General features: G+C 36.1%; 1 protein-coding gene across 2 annotated transcripts; it reads right to left on the minus strand.

The window, feature by feature from the left end:
- Positions 1 to 5,182: 5,182 nt before the first annotated feature.
- LOC103948755 (autophagy-related protein 18f) lies at positions 5,183 to 12,883 on the minus strand. 2 transcript variants are annotated; one of them, XM_009359818.3, is made up of 8 exons: positions 11,983 to 12,883; positions 8,881 to 9,345; positions 8,363 to 8,794; positions 7,899 to 8,126; positions 6,973 to 7,791; positions 6,692 to 6,858; positions 6,156 to 6,524; positions 5,183 to 5,413 (listed from the first exon to the last, which is right to left on the minus strand). In XM_009359818.3, the coding sequence occupies exons 1-7, from the start codon at positions 12,259 to 12,261 to the stop codon at positions 6,158 to 6,160; spliced, it is 2,757 nt and encodes a 918-aa protein (XP_009358093.2). In that variant the 5' UTR covers positions 12,262 to 12,883; the 3' UTR covers positions 5,183 to 5,413; positions 6,156 to 6,157. The 2 variants fall into 2 exon arrangements, with proteins under 2 accessions (XP_009358093.2, XP_009358092.2); XM_009359817.3 differs by having other exon boundaries at positions 5,183 to 5,421.
- Positions 12,884 to 24,152: the final 11,269 nt, after the last annotated feature.

The following is a 24,152-nucleotide window of genomic DNA, read 5'->3' on the forward strand; positions in this document are numbered from 1 at the left end:
CTACGAATCCAACAATCCATGCCATTTTTTTAATAGCAATGATATTCGTGTGCACAAATTGCTATATAGTAAATGTATTTTCTGTCGGATTCTTCGCTTCATCGGAAATTTATTGCTTGTTTGTAGGCATGAAGATGTGAGGATACATACAAAGGTGGTGAGCAAGTCCAAGAATAAGTTCCAGAAACACTTCATGGGTTTTATCTCTTTGTTTTTAGCAGTTGTCTGTTAGCTGCTTGTAATGTAATGCATAGATAATAAATAAAGTGTGTGCGCGCTTTTTTCAGAGGATAAATTATGGGAATTGGATCCCTGAATGATGAGGATCCTCGTGATCACACAGCATAGACCGTTAAAGTTTGATCCAACAGCTATAAATATGAGGGTCCTAATAAAATTATAATAATTGTAATCGTTAGATCAAAATCCAATAACCTGTGTTGTGTGATTATAAAGATCCCCACCATTTGCTCCGGAGGGGATTCAATTCCTAAATTATGTTTCATTTTTGTTTTGTTGACAAGACAACATTTTGAATTAATTACTCTAGTAAATGAGAATCGAGAATTTGAATTTGGCTGCAAGAAAAGGACAGACTCATTACTCTACCAACTGGCATAATCCACGCATTCTATCGAATAGTTCTTTTGATTGTACTACAGCTTTAACAATTCAAAATTTGTAGCCTTGTTCTTATCTCAAGCAGATAAATTAAGTAATTTTAGGTAGTGTTTGATTGACCGGACTAGAATGAACATAAAGTTAATTAAGAACTAGATTAATTACAATAACACCTTCACTAGTAGGATTTAAAGCGTGATCCTTAAATGAGGGAAGGGCAAGCCTATTCAAACCAATCTCCAGAATTATTCCAAGTTACGCATATTCCGTAAACAAACAACCCCTTAAGGACTTTGAAGGCTATTGGTTTAGCTAATTACATGGAATTTGCTTGCCCTACAAGTAATACAAGTTATAAAGGGATTTGATACCCAAATATTATTAGAATTCTACTTCTAGATTCACGCAACCACTCTTTATAATATTAGCTACAACATTTTTTGGTTTTTAGTTTTCTTTTGGTATCTCTTTTCTTAGTCATATTGTCTACATATCTTTGACCATGCTTCCTCTACTTTTAATACCACTCATATCTCTTATCTATTTTCCTTTTATCTTAAACACAAAAAATAAAATAAAAACTAAAACCAGGTTGCCTAATAAAGAAAATTAAATACTAAAAAGAAAATTAAATTTTTGAAAGTGAGTATAACTTATTATTATATTAAATTTTTGAGTGTCATACCAATACATTGAATTCATACTAATATTACAGTATTGTTTTAGGTATTAAACTCAAGTTGCTTGATTTCTATATATAGCTATCATACTCACTCATTATTGAGAGCTTTAGTATCTTTCTCGTTACATAACAGTTACATAATGAGATAATGTTTTGGTTATGCGACAGCAGCATCATGAACTTCTTTTAGATTTTTCTTTGCTGGGATGCCAAAAATAAGAAACTTCAACTTCAAGGTCCTTTTTTTGTCAAAATCAGCTAAGAAAGGTCCATGATGACTCGTATACTTATCTAGGTCAAAGTTCCTTATTGAAGGTGACCGAAGCCTTTAATGATAAAATTCAACACCTAATAACTAATAGTTAAGTTAGGATAATATCGATGATGCTAACACTCGACTATAACGAGCCTTGTTGATGCATAAATCAACAAGGTTTTGGAACAACATAAATTGCCGGTCACCTGGTGAGAATAATATAGAGATAGGAAGCAAACACAAGATATACATGGTTCACCCTAAGTTTGGCTACATTCACGGGGTAGAGGAGTTCTCATTAATAGTGAAGAGTTTACACAATACATAAGTTCAAGTATAATCATCATTAATGGGTTCTAATGATGAGTTTAAGTACAATAATGACATTAGGGATTAATTGTCGAAGAATGGTCTTCTTTTATAGTTGATGAGAGTCTCTGACTTTCGCCCGCGATTGGTGTGGGACTCTAGGAGTTTTACTCTGACGTTAACACGTGTCGTGCTGTGATTGACTTCTTGGTTGGAGAGAAACTCTTATGCTTCGGCAAAGGTGCCTTAGCATGAACATTTCAGTGGATCTTTGAAGATATAAAGTTACTGGTGCTTAATAATTTCGGGATTAGTCAACTATGGTACAAAGAAGCCTAAGGCCTCGTTTGGCAGCTTAGACTGTACTAACTATTTCAGTCGGATAAAATAAAGTCACCAGATAGTACTAACTAAATTAGTCAGGCGTTTAATGAAAATCGGACTAAAAATCTTATTATTTATACTGCCACTGTACAGAATAGGAACACTTCAAACTATTATTATTTTTGAAACTTTGATGATCAATGAAAAAGAAAGGAGAAAAATTGCTTCAAACCAAAATAATTTTAGTAACTTTTCACATAACAACCTATGTTAAATGGAAGAAATGAAAAACTAAAGAAAAATTGAAGTAAAAAAAAAAAAAGAATTAATCATACACCGACCAAATTTTGGGATAGGCATATCAGATAAGCATCTTTGATCCGGCATGATGAACCTTTCAATCCAACAAAACTACCTCTCAAATTCTCATACTACTCTTCCAAGAACCAGATTAAAAGCTCCAAAAATGGCAAAACCAAATAAAACCCATATCAAATTAGATGAAGATTCACTTTAATTAGAACCCATAAAGGCAGAAAGCTTAAATACCCATGAAGAAGCAAGCTTTTTATCCAAAAATCAGGGCTTTGAAGGAGTCTGCAGTTAAAAAGACCAAGTCCTCGGTGATGGGGATGAAGAAAACCCAAAAGGCAGTGATAAGAATTTGTGAAATCAATGGACAAGGAGAGAATTTGAAGAAGAAGAAATACTTTCAGAAGAAGATGGCCGCACAAGCAGATCGCGAGAGAAAGGGAAAGAACGATGAAATTCTGTTTTATCATTTTTGAGAACCCGACTAAATACTACAGAGGTTTTTGAGCGGAAAAGTTATACGGCGTGAGCCGTATAAAATGGGCGGGCCCTGATAAATTAACCGACGGCTATTTAATATGTAGTGGCACCAAACATCTGATTCGTTTTAAATAGTCATATATGATGTCTAATACTGCATGTCAAAAGAGGTCTAAAAGCTTATCACATAGATTCGAGTCGAAAATATTTCATCATCTAAAAGCTTTAATAGTCATACCTCATTCGTACATTTCTTGTCAAGTCGAAAAAAGAGCGTTCCACGATGACTCATACTCCATAGAGATTCGAGTTCATATGTGAATCCTTCTCCAATAGAAAACCGCAAGTCAAGTTGAATAAAGCGGTATGTTTCTTTCGTCATTCTAGTAAGTTTAGATGAAGATGGTGACTTTGGATACGTCTTTGTACGTATATAAATTTGGCTGAGATTTCTTGAATCCAAAGCATCAGTTTTCTCATGTGTTTGCCTACTGAACCTTATTAAGCTTCTGCCATGGAAATTGTGGTTGAAATTTTGGGTAGTTTAGTGGGAGAAACCGTCCCGCATTTATGCTGCTGTCTATGTTATGCCGCCAAAGACTCTGCAAAATTCCGAAACAACCTCGACGAGTTAGACAAGGAGATGAAACATCTTGTGGATCTTCGGAATGATTTCCGGCAGCGGTTGGTCGTATCAGCAGCTGAGAAAGATGGAAAAGCACCAGCAAAAGTAGAAGAAGAGTGGCTTAGAGAAGTGGAAGAGCTTGAGCACAAAGTGAGTTTGTTGCAAACAGTAGGAGTGATTGTGATGAACAACAACAAGAAGAAGTTCTCAGGGAGATCGAAATCCTGCAGATTAAAGCTACGAGTTTCCCAGAAGCTAAAGATGGGCAGAAAAAGTGAAGAATGGGTCAGAAAATATTAGTATTTTATGGTTATTTGATTTTTGGGTATGCTTGTTAGTTTAGAAGATGGGTCTACCTCATCCGAATTAGGGTTTCTAAGTTTTGTTCTCTATAAATATAGTTTATAGGTTAGCATGAATAACAAGTTAGTCACAATGTAACATCTTGAGATCTTTTAGCCGTTTCGGCTTCTTGTTTGTTTAATAATATTTTTATTATTTTATAGTCTTGTTCGTTGGCACCTCCTAAGAGTTTTAGGTTGTATTGTGTGAAACAAAATTTATTGCTTAATAAGAAGCATCAACTTTCTAAATTTGCAGCTAAACAGATTTACACAAACATGTTACTTTGTACTAATCCGATACGTAAACACGGAGAACAATACGTACATGTAGATGTAGTGTTGTTTCTAGACAGCCTTTTGTTTTCCTTTTTTTTTGAGCTGTTTCTCAAAGGCAGCATGGACAACATTGGAAGTATTTCGTGGATTCTTTCCATCGCCGCAAAACAAAACAAACTGAGCGGCAGGTATCAAGGTAACGGAAGGAGTCAAGGACCGAGATTATATACCGCTGCAGAAGAGGACCCGAGAGCGCTTGTTTCGTTGAAAGGTAAGGATCCCGTGATTGACCAATTGGTTACAAGGATAGTATGATCGACTGAATTCTTGTTGCTTGGCTGGGGCTAGTAGGGAAGAGGATTGTTTTGCTTGAGAGTCAAGGGAGGCATGCCACAAAACCTCCGGACGCACCGACGACTGGCCTAGGGAGGTAACCTTTGCAGTGCAGTCCGTAGATTGCCCGTAGCACTCGAAAATAATACTACCTCGATCACATGTTCATATCAACACAAGTTGGTTTTATTTCGTTTTCTAAAACACAGTTCCTAATCCTAAACGTCAACAGCAACACAACAACCGCAACCTAACAACCAAGAGTATGGCAGAATAACGCGTTATTACAATTTCTCTTGTTAAGGCGCTGCGTCGGGCAGTCGACGCCACAACGATTTTCTAAAAGAAATCTATGAAGCTAACAAAGGTTGTTCACTTCCTAAGCCTACTTCAAAGCTTTTACTTTTAAGTTACTGACCTCCTATCAAGGACCCAGACAACATTGCAAACCCCAGAGGATTCGGAGTTGGTCCTGGTCTCTTTGACAACCTAACAAGCCCTAGCTGGCTAGACCGATGCGTCCGCGTCCCAGGAGCACCTAAATTACCAAGTTGGACCCTGCAAACCACAAGTAAAACACGCAAGAATAATAGCAGTAGGAATGTGTAGAACCTAGCAGAAAAAAAAGGAGATTGAAATGAACGTAGCAACATAATGCTGTTATTTACACATTATGACGGATTATTGGAAATATATATATACGGTCACTTATTTACAACGTCAACATAAGATGAAACCCAACATAGTATCCACAATTCCGCATCGGTAAAAAGCCCCTATTGCTCATGCTTCTCTACAGGCCACCCCCCTTGTATAAACAGTGTTAATATCCCAGTAGAAGTAAAGAATATCTGCACAACTAAACACAAAAATGAAAACAAAGAGGGAATTAGAAAACCGCACAGAGAAAGCGTACTGATGGAATAACATGGTCCAAATTTTGACAACACTAGAAAGAGCAAGGGAAAGATTTGGAAATCATTATTTGGGCAGATGCATTACTGGAAGGCACCACCCTAGAATTAAGAAAACTACTCAGCATATAATCTCCTTGTCTCAAACAATTAATTTTATAAAGTAGGCAAGTGAACAGCTTGCTTTATGTACCAAGTTGGTACCAAGAGTTCATGGATATGACATATAATGATGGATAACTTTAAGAAAAGACATGGAGCACTTAGAGCTAACAGAAGGCTTGCTGCAAAACCAAGCGCATTCTAGGATTCATACAGCCAGCCCCACTTAGTGGAATATCGCTTTGTTGTTGTTGTTGTTGTTGTTGTTGGTAGGAGAATTTGTGACAGGCATTGAGAATATATGTAAAGCATTTTTTAAGGAGATTTAAAATTTAAGGAAAAAAAAAACAGACTGACTACCAAGTGGGAGAGGATGAATGTCATGCCTAGAGTATCATGCTTGTACCAGGATGTTAACCTCAAACTACGATGTTTCATTTTGAACTATATAATCATTCTCACTTCATTCCAATTAAGACAATTCCAGAAGATCCCCAAGATAAATCATAATCCTGAACTTCAGTAAACTTACTAATAATATTTAACAGAGAAATCTACACCAGTAAGAGGAACATACCTCTAATCAAACGCATCACCTTCAATTCCAAACAGATTCCCCACTCCCAGGCTGTCTATGTCATTATTTACAGATTTAAGTTGGGCCTCCAATTTTAAGCTGCTCTCTCTATTATTTACAGTCTCAAGCTGAGTCTCTGTCTTTGGGCTGTTATTGTTATTTACAAAGCCCATGCTTTCGGTGGGCATCTGAGAACCACCCTGTCCAGTTACTTCAATCCCATTAGTAAGTTCTGCCACTCCAGCACCACTTTCAGTCATGGTGTCAAGAGAGCTTGAACTGTTTCTGCATGAACGCCCACCATTTTCAGATATACCCGACCTCTGACGCAAAAGTTGCCCGCTAAAATTGCTATCTACAGAAGCAACCCTGCATAGGAGAAGATGGTAATTGATATACAAGAACACAAGCACTCAATGCTGTCATGGGTAAACATACATAAAGATATGCAGAGAGCATGTGAATATAAGCAACGGTTACATGACCAGAAAGTGGTAAATAAGTGGATGCATACAAGGCTTACAAGCTCAGCTCACCTTGTTTGTTGAAATATGGGAGCTTGAAGATATTCAAAAACTGGTACCAAGTCCTTTGATCTTGCTTCAATCATGCAAGTAGGAATCCTCTCGATCTCAATTTCCCCTCCTGAAGCGGTTTCATCATCCATTTTGACACCTTCCATGATCATTGACTGAAAGTTTAGCTGGCAAACCATTTTACAAAAGCAAGGAGCATGTTAAACATCACAAACACATAATTTGTATGAAAAACATGCATAACTGCAGTTTTGGATTTCTCCAATACTCAAAAGAAATACCTCAGGTTTTGCCCACACTGGACTCCGTGCTTCATGCATCTGCAGTTCGGCTTCTGAAATATACAACTGATGTTTTTCCTCAGAACTGATCTTTGCTTTTGGGAAAGTAATGCAAGCTTCAGGGTAAATTGTGTTTCCCTTCTTCTTCCCTTCAGGATATATCTTATTGTTGTCGAAATTTACATTCTCACCATATATATCAGAAGTATCATCACGTTCCCTTCGGTTTTGCTTTTGACATACATTCCACTTCCGGATAGCTTCAACTACTAATTTTGTATCACCCTCCTGGCCTGACTCATAAGCAGTGTTCAATCCAGCCACAGCTGTCAAATCTAGACCATTTGATATTCGCAATGCATATTGTATCATGGAACCAGAAGGGGAAAAAACCAAGAGGTGGTACTTAGCCTTCGAAGAGTTGTGATCCAGATAATAAGCATTGCCTTTGCAATTGTGGAATGAAGAAGCAACTGCACCAGAAAGGGAACTCATCTTGCCTGTTGCAGCGGCTGCAGCACCAGTTACAGTGCCTCTCCAACTATTATTTCCATTTCTTATTCTACTAACAACAGAGAGGGTAACTGGGGGACCAGCTGAGCAAAGGCTTTGCTGATTAGGCGTTTGCAAACCTGGCCAACGAACTGACGATCTAGTTGTAACCCCCAATCCTGTACTTTTGGTAGTAAAACCAGCATCGGCAGTTGGAAGATTTACTGATCCTCCCCAAGGATTTATTGCAAACAGATGGCTTGTCCCCCTAGAGGAACTAACCATGATCCAGTTGCTGTCATCACTAAAACTGATGTCCTGTATGATCTGGAAAAAAGAAAAACGAAAAAGGAGGAAATTAATATAAAACATGTGATTGTTGCAAAAAATGGTGTACCCAACAAGGAATCCCAAACTAAGAAAATAGCTTTTACCGCATTTGTTAATCCACGTTGCAGCCTGTAAAGATGTACATATGATGCACCACCATCAGTTGAAGGAGAGCTCCCAGGCATTATCTTAAAAACATTGATGTTATGCCCCTGAGTTGATGCAGTCACTAAAAGGGTGCCACTAGGATCAAAGCGTAACGCAGAAATAGGACTCGTGTGCGCCCTGAACTGTGCAATAACAGCCTTATTGACAATATCTCTGACAATGACCTGACAAACCAAAGAACATGATAAGCACAGGTGACCCAAATAATGCATGAAACGATCAGAACAGTATCACTATAACAAACTTACTTGGTAAAAAACACAATAAATAAAGCATGTACATGCATTTACTCATGCAAAGCTAGAAAGGTAATTCACTCAGTATATGATACTCTGAAAGAGAAAGTGAAAACTACAACTACAGGTGAAAGCAGAATTGAGGTCAACAATATGTGCCATACCATTCCAACATTATCAGTGTCTGTGGACAGGCCATTGACAGCACCATTGACTTTCCACACAGGATTGGGTGATTGAAGAGAAGTATTACTATCAGGTATAAGCTCAGAGCAGTACCGGGACAGCTTCTTATAACCCATGTCTCCCAGGGTTACAATCCCAGCAGCTAGTTGCTTGCTTGACTCTTTTGCATAGTGAGCAACCAGGCTTCCATTTGAAGGAAAACCAGAAATACTCGCAGAAGGTTCCAGATGCTGTGGACTGACACGCCCAGAATTAGATACAGCAACAGGACTTCCACTATAAGCCAGCCATCTATTGCCTAATGCAAGAGGTCCACAACCAATACCTCCAGAACCAGGAAATCCCATAACTATCGGGTTGGTAAGAATGGTATATTCTCTCTCAAATGTCATGGCATCAAAACAGTGTATCTGCAATACGCAAGACTAGATACTCAAACACTGGTTAAGCAGAACATAATAAATAATGGAGAAACTTTACATAAACAGGTATATACCTGAGCTGCTAGAGAAATAGCAACAACTCGAGGACTGCATTTTAAAGAATAAACAACTGATCTGAACTTTAGAACATGAACATAAGATTGAGATTTCAGAGAATAAAACCGAACAACAGTAGGCACAAAACTGCTGTTCATTGTGTCATGGCTGTTTGCAGTAATACCATTGCAAGGAGTGGCAGTACCATCCTGTATGGTATTACCAACAGAAATGGATCCATCGGCACAAACTACCAGCAATGGACGGCTTTCTTCAAAATTGTCCTCTGATCTCTTTGAAGCTATAGGTTTAGGTAGCATTTGCATGTATGAGACAGCACCATCATATCTGGAAACCAGGTCGCGGACATTATCTGCTTCTTCAACATCCCAAACCTGGAATCCAGAACGGTAACCCAGAAGGAGAACTTGACGAGTGAGATTCCCCTCACCTTCTAAATTGTCAAAGCCAGCCCAGTTTACCTTTATTTATTCAAAAGAAAAATGAAAAGTCAAATCCAAGTCTCTACTATTTTTAAAAATCCAGAAGAGAAGAGAAAAACTTAAATCATTTGTACATCAACATAAGAAGAAAGTAATAGCATACTGTTCAATGAAACAAGCAGCTACAGGAAAAAGGTAAGAAAACCAAGTTTAAAACAAAAGGAGGAAATTTACAGAAAACGAGATAAAGAGTCATCAACCTGAATGTGCATAATTAACACCCACTCTTAGGCTTTACATAATTTTCTTTAAAATAACCATTGGCAGAAGAAAGGTTGAGAGAGAGAGAGACCTTGATGGACTAACATCAAATTCAAGAATGAAACATATGTATCAGAATATCCCTGCTGAATGGTAAGCATTATCAAAAAATACCGTTTTACCAGTTCTAACATCGAAACAAAACGCTAAAATTTCCAATCAAGTACAGACTTCCATTTAGGTACTCATGTTTTGTTCGTATATTTTAAACAAACCTTAAACTTTCTAATTTATTAAATATATTATAGAATCACGAAACTTCTTAACAATTGCAGCTGAATTACTCCTTCAACGTTCTAGTGCACCGGCATGTTTGAAGTGAAATAAGTATTTATTTCGGTGTCGAACCAGCAAAAAGGCACTGCAATTTGCATCAAATATTTTCATTATGCAACTGCTTTCTTGTTCCCAGAGTAGCATTGCACAAAAATAATGAGTAAAATCCTGTTAGTATTATGTTTTCTAGACTCGATTCAGTAGATATAAGCATAATGTCCAAACACTCTTCCATCAGTGAATCATTATTACACCTTGTAAGAAAAATGTATGCCATCTTCATCATAATGTTTCCAAAAAAAATCATAAAATGTGTCCTCATCAGAAAGGCTTGATTTTTGTAAAACAAATCGTTTACTTGAACAAGATAAATAGAGGCTCTGTTTGGCTGCAATTATCACTGTCTTAAAATGAAATTTTCCGATCAATGTTACTGTTAAAGGAATGATCAGTTCGGGATGCATTCCATTTCTACTGAAATAATTAGTCACTACGTCAATTAAATTATGAAATCTAGTTTACAATAAAATTAAATTATCTATATACTATCACAAGTTCAACTACACCAATCACTAAACGTCAGTGCTAGTTGCACAATATCTTTTAAAAACGACCTGACAATTATAATGTCACACCATTTAAGTCGCAAAAACCCATAGTCCAATTGAACAGATTAGTTATGACTGTATTCTGTATATGCCAACAGAAAACATGTCATCAAAGTCAGCTTCTAACCATGCTTGAGCAACTCCTTTATATAGTAATATTAAGGTCGGGCTAAAGTTGTTAACCGGAATGTATAGTTCCTGTAGCATCAAGTCATGCATGATACGGAAACCTCCCAATGCTACCAATCTAACAATGAATAAACAAATAAGCGCTTAACCAAATGTTTTCAATTGAATCTGGAAATCAGGGTGTGCACTTGTAACAGACTTACTCAAAAAAGTTTCCTTTATGTCTGACCTGATTCACACACATTTGTCACAACCAGGATGGAAAACATGATTTAATAGAAGTCATGCAATCAAAGCTAAATAGAAAACCAAATATTTCCAAATTAAAAGTTTTAATTGCAATGAAAAGAGCTTAAAAAAATAGAAAACTAATGTCATTTAAAATCAAACACGTGGAATATATAGCACAAATCCGACAAAAGGTACGCTACGCACCACACCGGCCATGAGGCTTATGTATATCAAAATATTGATTCAAAAGATAACACGTGTAGAGCCTCAATTACGCAACTGACCAATCAAAACACCTATGCTATCCGACATCAAACAAGCGACAAATCACTTTAGCCTGTTGCGAACACCCCATCTGAAGTTCTGAACTACCTACGACCCCGAACTGCCAGTATCCCGACACCAAAATGACAAAATTCTTTTAAAAAAATTGCGTCAACAAGAATCAAATCTTGTGATAAATATACATATAATCCACTAGATTATCTAGTATCCCAACATGAAACCGACAAAATCCTTCAAAAAAATATTGCATCAACTAGAATCAAATCTTATGATGCATGCATAACAACCTCGACCACTACAATCACTCTTCCAACGAATCGCAACTTCTCCTTTGCACAACTAGTATAAACACTAATACCGTCCTAATTCAATCAGCTTCTACATCAAGCTTTCTTAAACAATTTTCATCAACTTTGATTAGTTAGGTAAAGAACCACCACTTCCATAAACAATTTTCATCATCTACAGACAGCTTTTGCATTCTCTTTCAGGTTCAAAGTTTCAGATGAAACATATTCAAACTACGTATTCACGGCTAACAATTTTGGAAACTTAAATACTGCACATATTAGTCTACATTCAATCTGCATTTCAAAGCTTGTATTCATAGAAGTAAACGATTTACACTGAATCCAGAATCCATACTTTATTCCAAAATTTTCATAACAGTAAGTTTAATCAATCTATCCACTAAAGGTAGCAACATCTACACAACAGATACTTGTACAGCTACACAACAAATGAACTGAATTCTACACTTCAAAACTAATTTTCCAACAAAGTGCTAAAATTTCAAATAAAGAAACCAAGATTCTGTAACTCATACCTGATCATGGTTGGTATCATCATCCCTATCCACAATCGAGGAAGCCACCGAAGCCGCGGACCTCGCAACGGTGGAAGCACCGGACGAAACGATCCTCAAGTAGCTCGAAATGGCCCGAAAAGAGTTGGGAATGAAGCTGTTGGACCGAGCTGGGCGAGGCACACCACCCTGCTGCTGCTTCTGACCGCCATCATTCCTCATCCCCAGAACCAGAGAGATCAAACTAATCAATACCCAAATCACGAAAACCGATGATTCTTCGAAAACTGCCTTAATCATAACCCCAGAGCTGTTTCCCTTTGATTATAAGGCAAGACCCAAATAAGAAACAGCCCCAAATTCACAAGCTTTAGGTCCCAAGTGTCTCCATCTCCTTCTTACACCAAAAAGCATCCGAATTTTCACCAAAACCCAAATTTAAAAACCCCCCAAATCGAAATAAATAGGAAACACAGGGCCTTCGCCTCTGATTCCACGTCTTCTCCTCAATAAAAAAAACAAAGAAACTCTTACTGCTTCCAAATACAAACAAAGAACCCCAAAGGGACTTTATCTTTAATGCCCAGAAGCTGAAATTCGAAAAAAAACCAGTGAACAAATGTATAATTTTGCTGAAGAATGAGGGGTTCTTTATACTCCAACAACGAAAAAAAATAAAAAAAATTTAGACATTAAAAAATAATGGGATTTTTTTGAATTTTGAAAAAAAAAAAAAAAAGAATGGGTAGGAATTGAATGGAAATAATTTTTACAGAGGATTAAAGGACGGATTTTTATGGTTTTTGAAGGGAAAACCGCCGAGAAATCGCCAGAAAACCGGGGGAGATCTGAGGAGAGAGAAAGGTGTAGAGAGAGAAAGAGATTGGATAATGGCAATGTTTTTTTTTTTGTTTTGTTTTACATTTTTTTGGAATAAAATTAAAACTTAAAAATAAAAGACTATTCGTGTACGACTCTATCTATATGCTATGAACCATCTTTTAAGGCATTTTCAAAATTGGGTTTTTGCTTCGGTTTTGGGTAATTTATCACACGTAGTTGAACCAAAAACAACTTCTTCTACCTCCTCTACACTTTATTAGAGCATTTCCACTCCTAAAAATACCTAGGCAATAAGCAAATCAATCCCAAGTGAACAGTAAGTAAATAGTAATGTCTAAACGTATTTCCACCTCTAAATTAAATAGCTTAAACAATTCGTATTATAATATTAATAAATTTGTTTATAAAATAATAAAAGATCATCTTATTTTTAATTTCATATGATAATAAAAAATTGGTTGAAAGTATTTGAAAATATTGAAATGTAATGAAGGTGAAAGAACATGATTAGGTATTTATAGGAAAAAAATTATTTTTAATTAAATTCTATAATTTTTTTGTATTTTTCATTAAGTTTTTAATTGTAGTTAACACCACCTTGTGTCACGTGGTCTAGGGCTAGGCTAATCGATTTTAGCCTAGGTGAGCAAATACGCTCCCCCAAGAGCCCAATGGGTTGGAGGAGTTTTGGTGGGGGAGGGCATTTAATCTACTATCCCAAGGGGATTTGAGAGGGGTGGAAGGGCTCTTAACCTTCCTCCCTCTTGTCTATTACTTTGGTCAAACGGTTTTCACCCTTCTGACCCCAACATTAACCCAACGATGAATAAAAATGTAAAAATTACCAAAGTTAAATGATCACCTACTGTTGAACTAAGATCGAATGATAGATAGCCACACTTTTCTTGGATCATAAGATCTAATAGAATGAGACTGCTACTTTTTGTTTTTCATTTTTTGTAGTATTTCTTTTCATTTTAGTGATTTATTTGTGGGATTGTGATGACACATGATGTTCATATGCTTAAAACTAAATACTTGTGGCTTTTTTCCAAAAAAACACTTAAAAGTTCTTTTGGAACCCAAAACTATTATGATCAAAAGCGCTTTCAATTATTTTAACAATACTTCCAAACAAGCCCTGTGAAAATATAAGTTCAACAAACAGAAAAGATTCAAAATCTCACCAATAATATTTTGTAATGCTTATTTATTATAAATAAAAGGAATTTAGAATATGAGAATGAAAAAAAGGAATAAGTATGCGAACAACGAGCCTTCTAATCGGTTAAATCCCTTAAGCTTTAGGCATAGCATTACACATTTAAATATCAAACTAGATTTTTTTATTCGATGTGATAGTAAATATTGTGATCGTGTCTTCCACATAAAATAAGTTGTGGTGGTATTTTACTTTCATTATAAGCAAATCATTAAAATTCTTATTAATTTTGTAAACATATATAAAAAGACATACCAATTATTACAGATATTAAAATACATACTAATTTCTCATTTGTATAAATAATATTGTTTGTTTAGAAAATATACATAGCGAATATTTTATTAAAAATAAAAATAAATGGAAAATCGTCCCTGAAAAAATAGGTGCAAGTTGTTGACGTGATCCGACGGAGGAGACATTGATAAGTGGAGTGGTAAAGTGGGTTAAGCATGACATTTAGGAGGGGAATCCGATGTTGTCTTCCTGCAGCTTGGTTTCCAAGTTTCCTTTTCTTGGACCTCAAGCATAAAATAACCCTTCAAATGCTCCCTATATAATATATATACATATGGGACCGATATGTGTTACTACTTTTTTACACAAATTTTTACACAAATTTTGTAAAGATCGTTTCGTTATGTATTTCAACAATTCGAATTGTCTATTTTTTAGGTTTTTTCTCAAATATCGTGTCTATAAAAAATCACTCAAATCTGAAATCATATCTAAGAGTTTAGGGTTTACTGGTAGAACCATATTCGTTCATTTTCTTCACTATAAATGGATGTCTTAATGATTTTTTATTTGTCTAATTTTTTTTTGTAATGATGGTCTATGAATAATTCTCTAGAAGATAAACGGTTTGAATTCTTTTTTTAGTACATCGATATTTTTATACTAGGGGAAGAGAGTTCGGCTAAGCCATACAATTGGCAACTTAATTTTGTATCAAATTCGTCATCCACGAGATTCAAACCTAAGGCCTCTCACTTTCTAAGCGAAGAGAAATATCACCAGACCATAATACTGAGTGGCGACGGTTTGAATTCTTAAATACAATACAAAAACTTGTGTAAAAAATTGTGCAAACAAGTGGTATCATAGATCCACCCCCCCCCCCCGGTACTTATAGGGTGGTGCTATCTACACACTCATTTTTGTTATATAACACTTTGCATAAAGTTCATGTGACATATACTCAATTAGGGTGATTCGTCGTAGACGGTCCTCATTGTAAGTTATTTTTTTCTTTTTTACAATAAAATGCTAAAGCAAAGTAAATTTAAAAAACAAAAATAAATAAATGTGTATGAAAATCATTTCTGCTACCAACCGTTTGGTCAGATAAATTTTTATCTTTGGCCAACATGCATGCACAAGTTACACATTCAATGAACTTTTGCCTGCTAATCAAACTCTGCAAGTTGCAAAGCCAACAAGCTGTAAGTATTTGACTGCATTTTTCTAACTTGCAAGTTGCAATGTCAAGAGAAGCTTAACTTGGTCTCCACAAGGTTCCCATGTAGTCATATTAATCATGACCATATATAAGTGGAGGGGAAATTATAAATGTTAAAGAGATTTTTTTATTAATTATCGTGACAATATTATAAAAGATAAATTCTAAGGAGACTCTCAAATGAGACTTTTCATGGAGTTCTTATCACATCATATGTTAACGTCAATTTTCGTGTCAACATTATAAAATATTGTGTCAAAAACATGATGTGGCAGAAAATTCATGGAGAGCCTCACTTTTAAGTGAGTATGCTTAACATTTCTCTAAAACATTGTACCAAAAAATGAGGTGACAGGGAGTCCCACTTTTGAGAACCATTTCAACATTTCTCTATATTTTCAAGAACTGCAAAGGATACCCTCTTAAAAGTACTCTTGATGGACTCTCTGTCATCTCATATTTTTAGCATAATATTCTATAATATTGACACGAAAACTAACATTAAACTGTAAAATGACAGATGATACATTCAATTTTTTTTTCTTTTTTTGAGAAAATTCAAGTTTTTAAAAAAAAATTAAAAAATATTTTATTTGCCACGTGGCAGACATTTGGCAGCCACATGACATATATGTGACAGCCACATCAGCATTTAACAGATCAATGGATGAAAAATGTAACGGATATATTATTTTGAAATAAAATAGTACTTAAGGTACGAAAATGAAATGTTTTAAAGATGTTGTAAAGAATTGAAATAGACCCCAAATCTGAGGTATGAAAGTATAATTTACTCTTTTTTTTTCAATTTTTTTCTTTTTTTGGGAGAATTCAGGTTTTTTTTTTTAAATTAAAAAATTATTTTATTTGCTACGTAGCAGACATTTGGCAGCTACGTAGCAGACATTTGGCAGCTACGTAGCATACATGTGGCAGCCACGTCATCATTTAACAAATCAATGGATGGAAAATGTAACAGAGGTATTATTTTGAAATAAAATAGTACTTAAGGTATGAAAGTGAAATGTTAAGAATTGAAATAGATCATAAATCTGAGATATGAAAATGTAATTTACTTTTTTTGCTAGGTACTACCGTACAACATGTGCATGATCCTCACGTCTGGAAAAGGCAATCATGCCGTAATAAAACCTGCATGTGGTTGTGGAGGAGACTAGTCACTCGAAGACAAGATGATGACGTCATATGCAATAAAGAGCGGAGGGGAGTAAACTAAATTTAGCATATCAACACACACAGCAAGGCAGTTTTGCTGATGCTGTATTCATTTCGGTTAACTTCCAGATAAGGATTTTGTCACAGAGGGTGAAAAATTTTATAAAACATGGTAACGGTGACGTTTGATAGGCATCAAAATTAATTATCAATGAGTACCTGAGTTTTTTATTTTTATAAACGATATATTTAATATATTTAATACGAAAGGGTGCGATTTTCGTCAAGTTACACGCTGGTCAATGATTGTACATGAGTATTAGGTTTGTCATTCAAAACATGGCGTCGGGGACTCAGCTCCGGTAAACCTCGGGTCCCGAGGCCACAGAGTTGATCAGAATTCAATCCGAAAACATTTATTTTTTTTATTTTTTTTTTAAAGAACATAACTAATAGGTTATAGAGAATTTCATCATGTCTATGATCATAATTAAATAGACTTATCAGCTCGGAACATCGAATTTTTGCTTTAAGTTTCTGATCTCTCGAACGTGAAGATTGAATTCTCCACACTTGGGCTTTAACCTGAAAACTTTGATGAATAGGACCGTCTCGGTCACTTCACGACCAAACTGGGGGAGCCCGACCCATCTATATCAAAGGTAATAATCATGGTCATTTAGTTGGACGTCATTAGGGGAGAAAAGAAGAACAAAGCCGAAAGCATAATTAGAAAAGGGTTCATGAGATTAAGGACAGTTTGTTGAGTGGCGAGTGGGACACAGGAAAGAGATTAATTGGCAACATATATTCACATATGTAAGATATAAATCTTGAGCAACATTGGATTACAGATTTGGGAATCTTTACCAAGCACTTGTCTATCTCAAATGCTAATCTAAACAAAGTCGTCTGGTCCTCACCAAGAGAGCAATTGATATAGAACGATTTCATCTTCACATGATGTCTTGATTCAATAATATATTCATGTGAAAGAAACGTGCACATGACAATGAATTATTGGACAAGAGACGAAATGTAATGGTGAACTCGTTTTATATAAGTTATTCTCCCTCGTCAAAAATAATAATGATAAGATGATTACTAATGAAATTGTTTTAACTGTTTTACCTTGGAAAATTAACATGTATATGTACAAAGAGAGTTATATACAATTTGCTTTAAAAATTGGCCTTGTCGCTTATTTATTTTGTATACAATGATATTTTACATCTAACGGGAGGGACTAGCAACTAGGTTAGAGCGTACAATGTCAATGAATCAATTATTGACTAGGTATCAAACTAAACACAAATATAATACGTGTGACCGAAAGAATTTGGGGGCAAATTAGTAATTAGCCCAGCAAATACCAGTTCACTTGGCATTGTTGTCAAGCAAAATTGCGGAGATTATCCATCATCGAGTTACGTAAAGTAGCTTGCGAAGCAACGTAGTAAGCAAAGAACCAACTTATTCTTGGCAACCGAGAGAATATGGGCTCTCTGCCCCTCTATCTGCTGCGCAAACAAGGCATATATTCAATTTCACATATTGTGGTGGGTTCAATAAAAAATAGTGCGTGGTTTAGAATTCTAATTTCGGGGGATTCTAGTGTAAAATCAAATATTTATTTTTCAACAAAAATAATGCGTTATTTTTTTTATAAAGAGTTGGGTATTTTGTCGACCATTCAATGTGTTTGTCATCCTGCCAAGTGCTATCAAGATATGCTGAATAACTTTTTCATAGAACACTTAATAGACATAAAAAGGTTCCATATGGACCGTATGAGACATTTGAAGAGTCCCTAGAGATGGAGGACATTTACAAGCTTTGTTCTCAACCTCTAAAGTGTCCCCGTACCACCCGCTCTCCCTAAGTAGATTTGTCGTTGAATATATACAAAATCTTAATTCTAGCTATATTTATTCTACATTTAGTATAGAAGCATTCCTTTCATACCTCTTCTTTGACACGTCTTAAACTCTTAAATCATAACGTATGCTACAAATGTATACGAAAACTCACATTTTCAATATGATGGGTAATACTAGAAATACTAAATCGTTATATGTATCCCCACTATATTAAATGAAACTCACATTGCTTCAATACGTAACGCGAATGTCTCAATCTAATAGATAGTGTTTGTGGTCGGGAACTATTTGATCCAGTTAATACAAATCCTTTACAAACTTTCATATAAATATTTGTATCTAGGTCCTCATATAGATAAGTTGTGACCATGTCCATGAGCTACTATTTAGTCTTTTGAAAACTATCAGATTGACAAGGTAGCAGAATTGTGATGTCCATTTTGGGGGAATAAGTCTCCTCATAATCAATTTCAGGATGTTGAGAGAAGCCTTATGCTACAAGGTGTGCTTTGTAACGCACTATTTCATTTTTCTTATTACACTTCCTTACAAACACCCACTTGTAGCCAACAAGCTTCACACTAGATGGAGTTGGAACTACAAGTCAAAACACTTTACCCTTTGCTAAGGAATCAAATTCAACTTGAATTGCTTCCTTCCATTTTGGCTAATCAGTTCTACATGACATTCGTCAATGAAATGAATTCGACTTCATCGCTAATCAGAATTTTAATATCCACTGCAATGTGTAAATGCAAATGCATCATCGACGATAACCTCATTCTGGTTCCAATCCACATCCAAGCTAATATAGTGGACAAAATCTCTCAATTCTTGGGAGAAGACTATTTTTCTTCCAAGACTCTACCATAATCTAGAATAATCTCATGCGATGGATCAAATAAGACAATGATAGGATCCAAACTAGTTTGACTAGTATGCGCTATTTGTTTCCTCTTCTGGGGATACAATCTTTCGAACCAATGGGTCTCCCACGCTTCAAGGTGGGGCATGTGAATGGCTAACCACCGATGTACCTACTGCCCAACATGACCCAGCATGTGGTTGGCTAACCGCCCATGTATCTGGTTGCCCAATGGATCTCCCACCCTTCCATTTTAACTAAATTATTATAGTCATCATACACATGTAAAAACATTCAATTAGACAAACTCATAAGCAGCAAATACACATATTAATAAACATAGCAGTAAATAGGAAAAAGTAAGAAATAATAGCACTTGTGGTATTAAGAGAGATGTGTTGTCACTGTCCTAAAGATGTAGACGTCTTTCTACATATAGATTATAATGGCTATCTACAACTTCAAGATACAACCTTTGAATCTCACAGAGTGTCTTATCCATACGCACGATTATAGTAGATGATGTGCCAATTAGTGATGAATTGCTCATTAATGATAAAGATGAGTAGGAAAATAATAGGGAATATAGATGGGTACTGTAGTAAGGAGAGAAAGAAAATAATTGAACATCTATTTTATGTTTGAGGAGTTTCCTATTTATAAAACTCTCTACACCCTTTTGTAAGGGGTGATTCTAGCCTTCTAGGTAGACCAAATTTTTAAACCAAATTTGCAAATTAAATCACGTCTCACTAATAGAAAATAAACACGTTAATCAACACTTAAGTAATAATCCGACCATCAACAACCATATCATTTGGTTCACAAAATTTAGTTTAAAAATTTAGCCTCTATAGCTTTATCCTTTTGTAAAAGACATGATTATCCCCATTAGACATGACTCTTTAAAATAATAAATATAGTTTTGAATCTTTAATAAAATAAACTAAATGAGAATAGATCCTCTCTGGATCTCTTCTACAAATGCCACCGGATGCCATCGGATCAAGTGATCTGAGTCTTTCAATTTTCATCCAACGGCCAAAAATTATTACAGCTTTAAAGGGGTCAAAACAGGTGGGCCATTTGATTAAATTTGAAAGGCACGAATTATTTGATCTGACGACTTTGGTGGAAGAGATTCAGAGATGATCTCTTCTCAAACTAAATAACCAACATACACGTCCTTGCTCCACGTTAACTTGACGTTTGTTGGGCGCGTGTATCCCTGCATATGCATTTGCAACTGATATATGTGATCGTGATCAGTGAAAGCCTTTGGCATGCTTTAGACAACACTATGAAAATCTAGAATCCTCCGCACTTCAGTTTCATACTGGGTGGTTTGGTTTCCTTCGGGATCCTATCTTTCTCGTAGAGACACTTCGTGCTAATAACGTGTTGTGAAACTAATTTTAAAAGTGTGAGAGAGGGGACGATAAAAATAGAAAATTACTCATGTGTATGAGAACGTGTCTTTATCCCTAACCTTGTAGCTTTATTTATATTAATCGTGATGAGCTTTTCTTGCCATAGAAATAAGAATTTGATCTCTTTGGTCAACTCTCTTAATGAGTGGACAACAATTAAAAAGAAATCCTATCAAACTACAATTCATTTTGTTTAACTATCTTTAGCGTAAACAATCCAAGACATCTAATAAACACACCCAAACATCGTACGGAGTCATTAGCAACAATTCTAGATCATTCTTCAGGGTCGGATCTACCAAAACTGTATTAAAAAAATTATAAGTTGTTGAATTGTTTGATTATTAATGTCAACATTTTGGCTTTTTAGTGATAGATATAGTTTATTTATTTATACAAAATTTTCTACTCTACAACATATTTGTACACTTTTTAATAGAGATATAATCCACATATGTTGACACACCCCGACCGAGATCAGGGCGTGCTGGCCGTCACGTGGAAGTGACGTAGTCAAGTGCACAGTGCGGAAGCTAATAAAGTAGTAATATAAAAATACGAATAATTAAAAACTAGCATACATAATGTCAAAGTAATAAGTGCTAGCGTAAGTGAGACACAAATTCAGAGCAGAAAACCCTAAGCAGTCCAAACTAAAATAGCGTTACAACAGTGCACCCGAAGGTGAACATACGCTGGTGATCGTCTGTCAGAAATGCCGAAAAAGCCCTCTGGGAAACCACCAACTTGCTAGCTAGCTAGAACCTGGAGGGGCGCAAAACAAAAGCGTGAGTGGGCAAAAATAAAGCTTTTCAAAACCATTTAGCAAAATAAGTTCTAACCCCTCGCCGTAAAACCTGTATATTTCCTAGAAAATAAACATATGTACGTATACATAGATATGCCAATCATGCTCAAGAATATGTCATACCAAATCTCACGAATAAATGCAAGTACTCAGGTATAAATCACATTAATAATATATAATCTGGCAGCCGGAGTCACCTAACGTGACCTGTACGGCTGCATCTAGAGCTCAAATCTCAATCACAATAACTAAACCTGCCCACGAGTCGGAACCACCTATAGTGGTCTGTACGACAGGCCTGGGTGTAATACATATAAACGCTCTAGTGCTACGATCACGTGAAGGCTGTGCGAATAATCGCGGGTCACCTACGAGTCGGAACCACCTATAATGGTCTGTACGACAAGACTGTGCACCTGACTTGGATCCAAGCTGAGCGTATGGTGCGGGAGGTGAACAACACGTGAAGGACTGTGCCCTACTCTGGACGGGAGCACTAACACCGGGGGTGTAGGTTATGAGCTCTCTAAGCATCTCTAATCACTATTTAATGCAAATATTAAATAACGCTTACCTGGCACTTACCTGTGCATCCACATCACCAATATATATATGAACATATAACTGAATATGTATGAATAAACATATATGCAACTAATCATGCATAATAACCAATAATATAAAAGGAACGACATATAACTAATAAGCATTTATATTAATTTATGGGAATTATATGTACATAGGTATATACGGAAACCAAAAGCCCACTCACTGATAAGTGGAACGGTCGTAGCCCCCCTGCCTCAAGTGACCACGCTCGTCCTCGGGATACGTCTCACCTATATGCGAAAATACTATAAAAACGTTAATTTTAAAGCACATAACCTTCCTTTCGTAATAACTTCTCATACATTGCTCAAAATGGACAATTGAATATACCAACGTGCTCTACACAACCTCAGGATCACACTCATATTTTTAGAAAAATTTTCCACCGCCGCACGCGCCCCCACGCGCCGGCCACTCGCAGGCACGTGCCTGGCACGCTGATGGCGTCAACTGACGCCGTTAGGAATATTCCGTTAGTTCTAACGGATTCCGTTAACAGCGTCAGGAATATTCCGTCTCCTTCCCCGGCGATACTTCGGCGACGTTGTCAGTGCCAGAAAATCGCGAAACCTGCAAACTTCGATTTCTCTCTCGTTTCTCGACCAATTTTTGTGATTTTTGTACCAAAATGACGCCTAAGACTAGGGGAACACAACCAATCAACTTTTAATGGACAAAAACTACGAGATCTTACCTGTCACCAAACTCCAACTTCGGCCAACTTCGAATATGGCGATTCCGACGTCCAAATTCACCAAACGAACCACTCCGAGACTCCTTGGGACTTCACCAAGTTACCTACGAGCTCCATTTTCCTTAAAACGTGAGTATTTACGTTTGCATGAATAGTATCCAAAACGGACCTCGTCGAATCGACGTGAAAACGGTGATAATCTTACCTGAAAATGGTATGGTTGCACTCCCACGAGCCTCACGAGTTCGAAAATGTACTTGGTTCCTTCGATCTGTGAAGGTTTGAGTGAGTTGTGTGTGTGTCCGTACGTTTATGGTGAATGGGAAGGGAGAGAGACGCGGGACAGAGACAGAGGAAGGGGATAGAGGGTGGTGCAGGTGTGGGAGTGTGTGTGTGTCCCAAAGACATGCCAACACAACACCAAAACAACCAATAACGTAAAGAGAACGAACTAGGGGTAAAAGTGTCTTTTCACATATACGTTTTCAATATTTTCGAGACGGGCTGTCACATATGTTGTTGGATATTACTTTTATTAGAGAGATGATACAAATTATGTACAAATATGTGGTAAGCGTAAATCTTCAATGTTATTTGGCGTTTTCATATGATACCCGTGTTTCCTTTCTACTTGTTATTCAATAAACAAATTAATCGGTTATGTTAGATTAATTATATACATTGTATTATCAACAATTTCCACTATTCACTAATCATCAAATGATTAAACAAATTCAAACAACTTTATTTTTATAAAGATGATTAAACGAATTCAAACAACTTTATTTTTGTAAAGATAATGTTCAAAGTAGTATCCAAAAATGTAAAATGACGAAATCTATCGCAATCATTGCAAAATGAAAAGGATCATATCATCATAGCATATATATATTTTATACAATAATATTTTTACATTAAGAAAATAAAGAATTTGATTAAATCATACAATAAACAGCCTAATTTAATATTGAATTTGCTATTTACCAGATCCAAACTTAAAATATCTGAGAATACAATCAAACTGTTATACTGACCGTCGTCGTCGTCAGCATAGCATATTTGTAACCCGACTCTGAATTTCTGACACCCGCAGAACACCCCCCTCTATCACGTGCCATTCGTACGGTCCCCTCCCTCCCTCACGTGCCACCCCATCCCCGGCTCTTTCCATACTTACTCTTTTGAGATTCCCACCTGCAACA

Source organism: the organism of the source record quoted next, unplaced genomic scaffold (assembly GCF_019419815.1).
Source record: "Pyrus x bretschneideri cultivar Hongxiangsu unplaced genomic scaffold, Pyrus_bretschneideri_v1 Contig23, whole genome shotgun sequence".
NCBI lineage: Eukaryota > Viridiplantae > Streptophyta > Magnoliopsida > Rosales > Rosaceae > Pyrus > Pyrus x bretschneideri.

Coding starts and splice junctions, on each gene's coding strand:
- LOC103948755 (XM_009359818.3), bottom strand. CDS start 12,261: ATGATTAAGGCAGTTTTCGAAGAATCATCGGTTTTCGTGATTTGGGTA. Junction 8,795..8,880: donor CTATTTCTCTAGCAGCTCAG/GTATATACCTGT, acceptor TGCGTATTGCAG/ATACACTGTTTTGATGCCAT. Junction 6,525..6,691: donor CCCATATTTCAACAAACAAG/GTGAGCTGAGCT, acceptor TCTCCTATGCAG/GGTTGCTTCTGTAGATAGCA.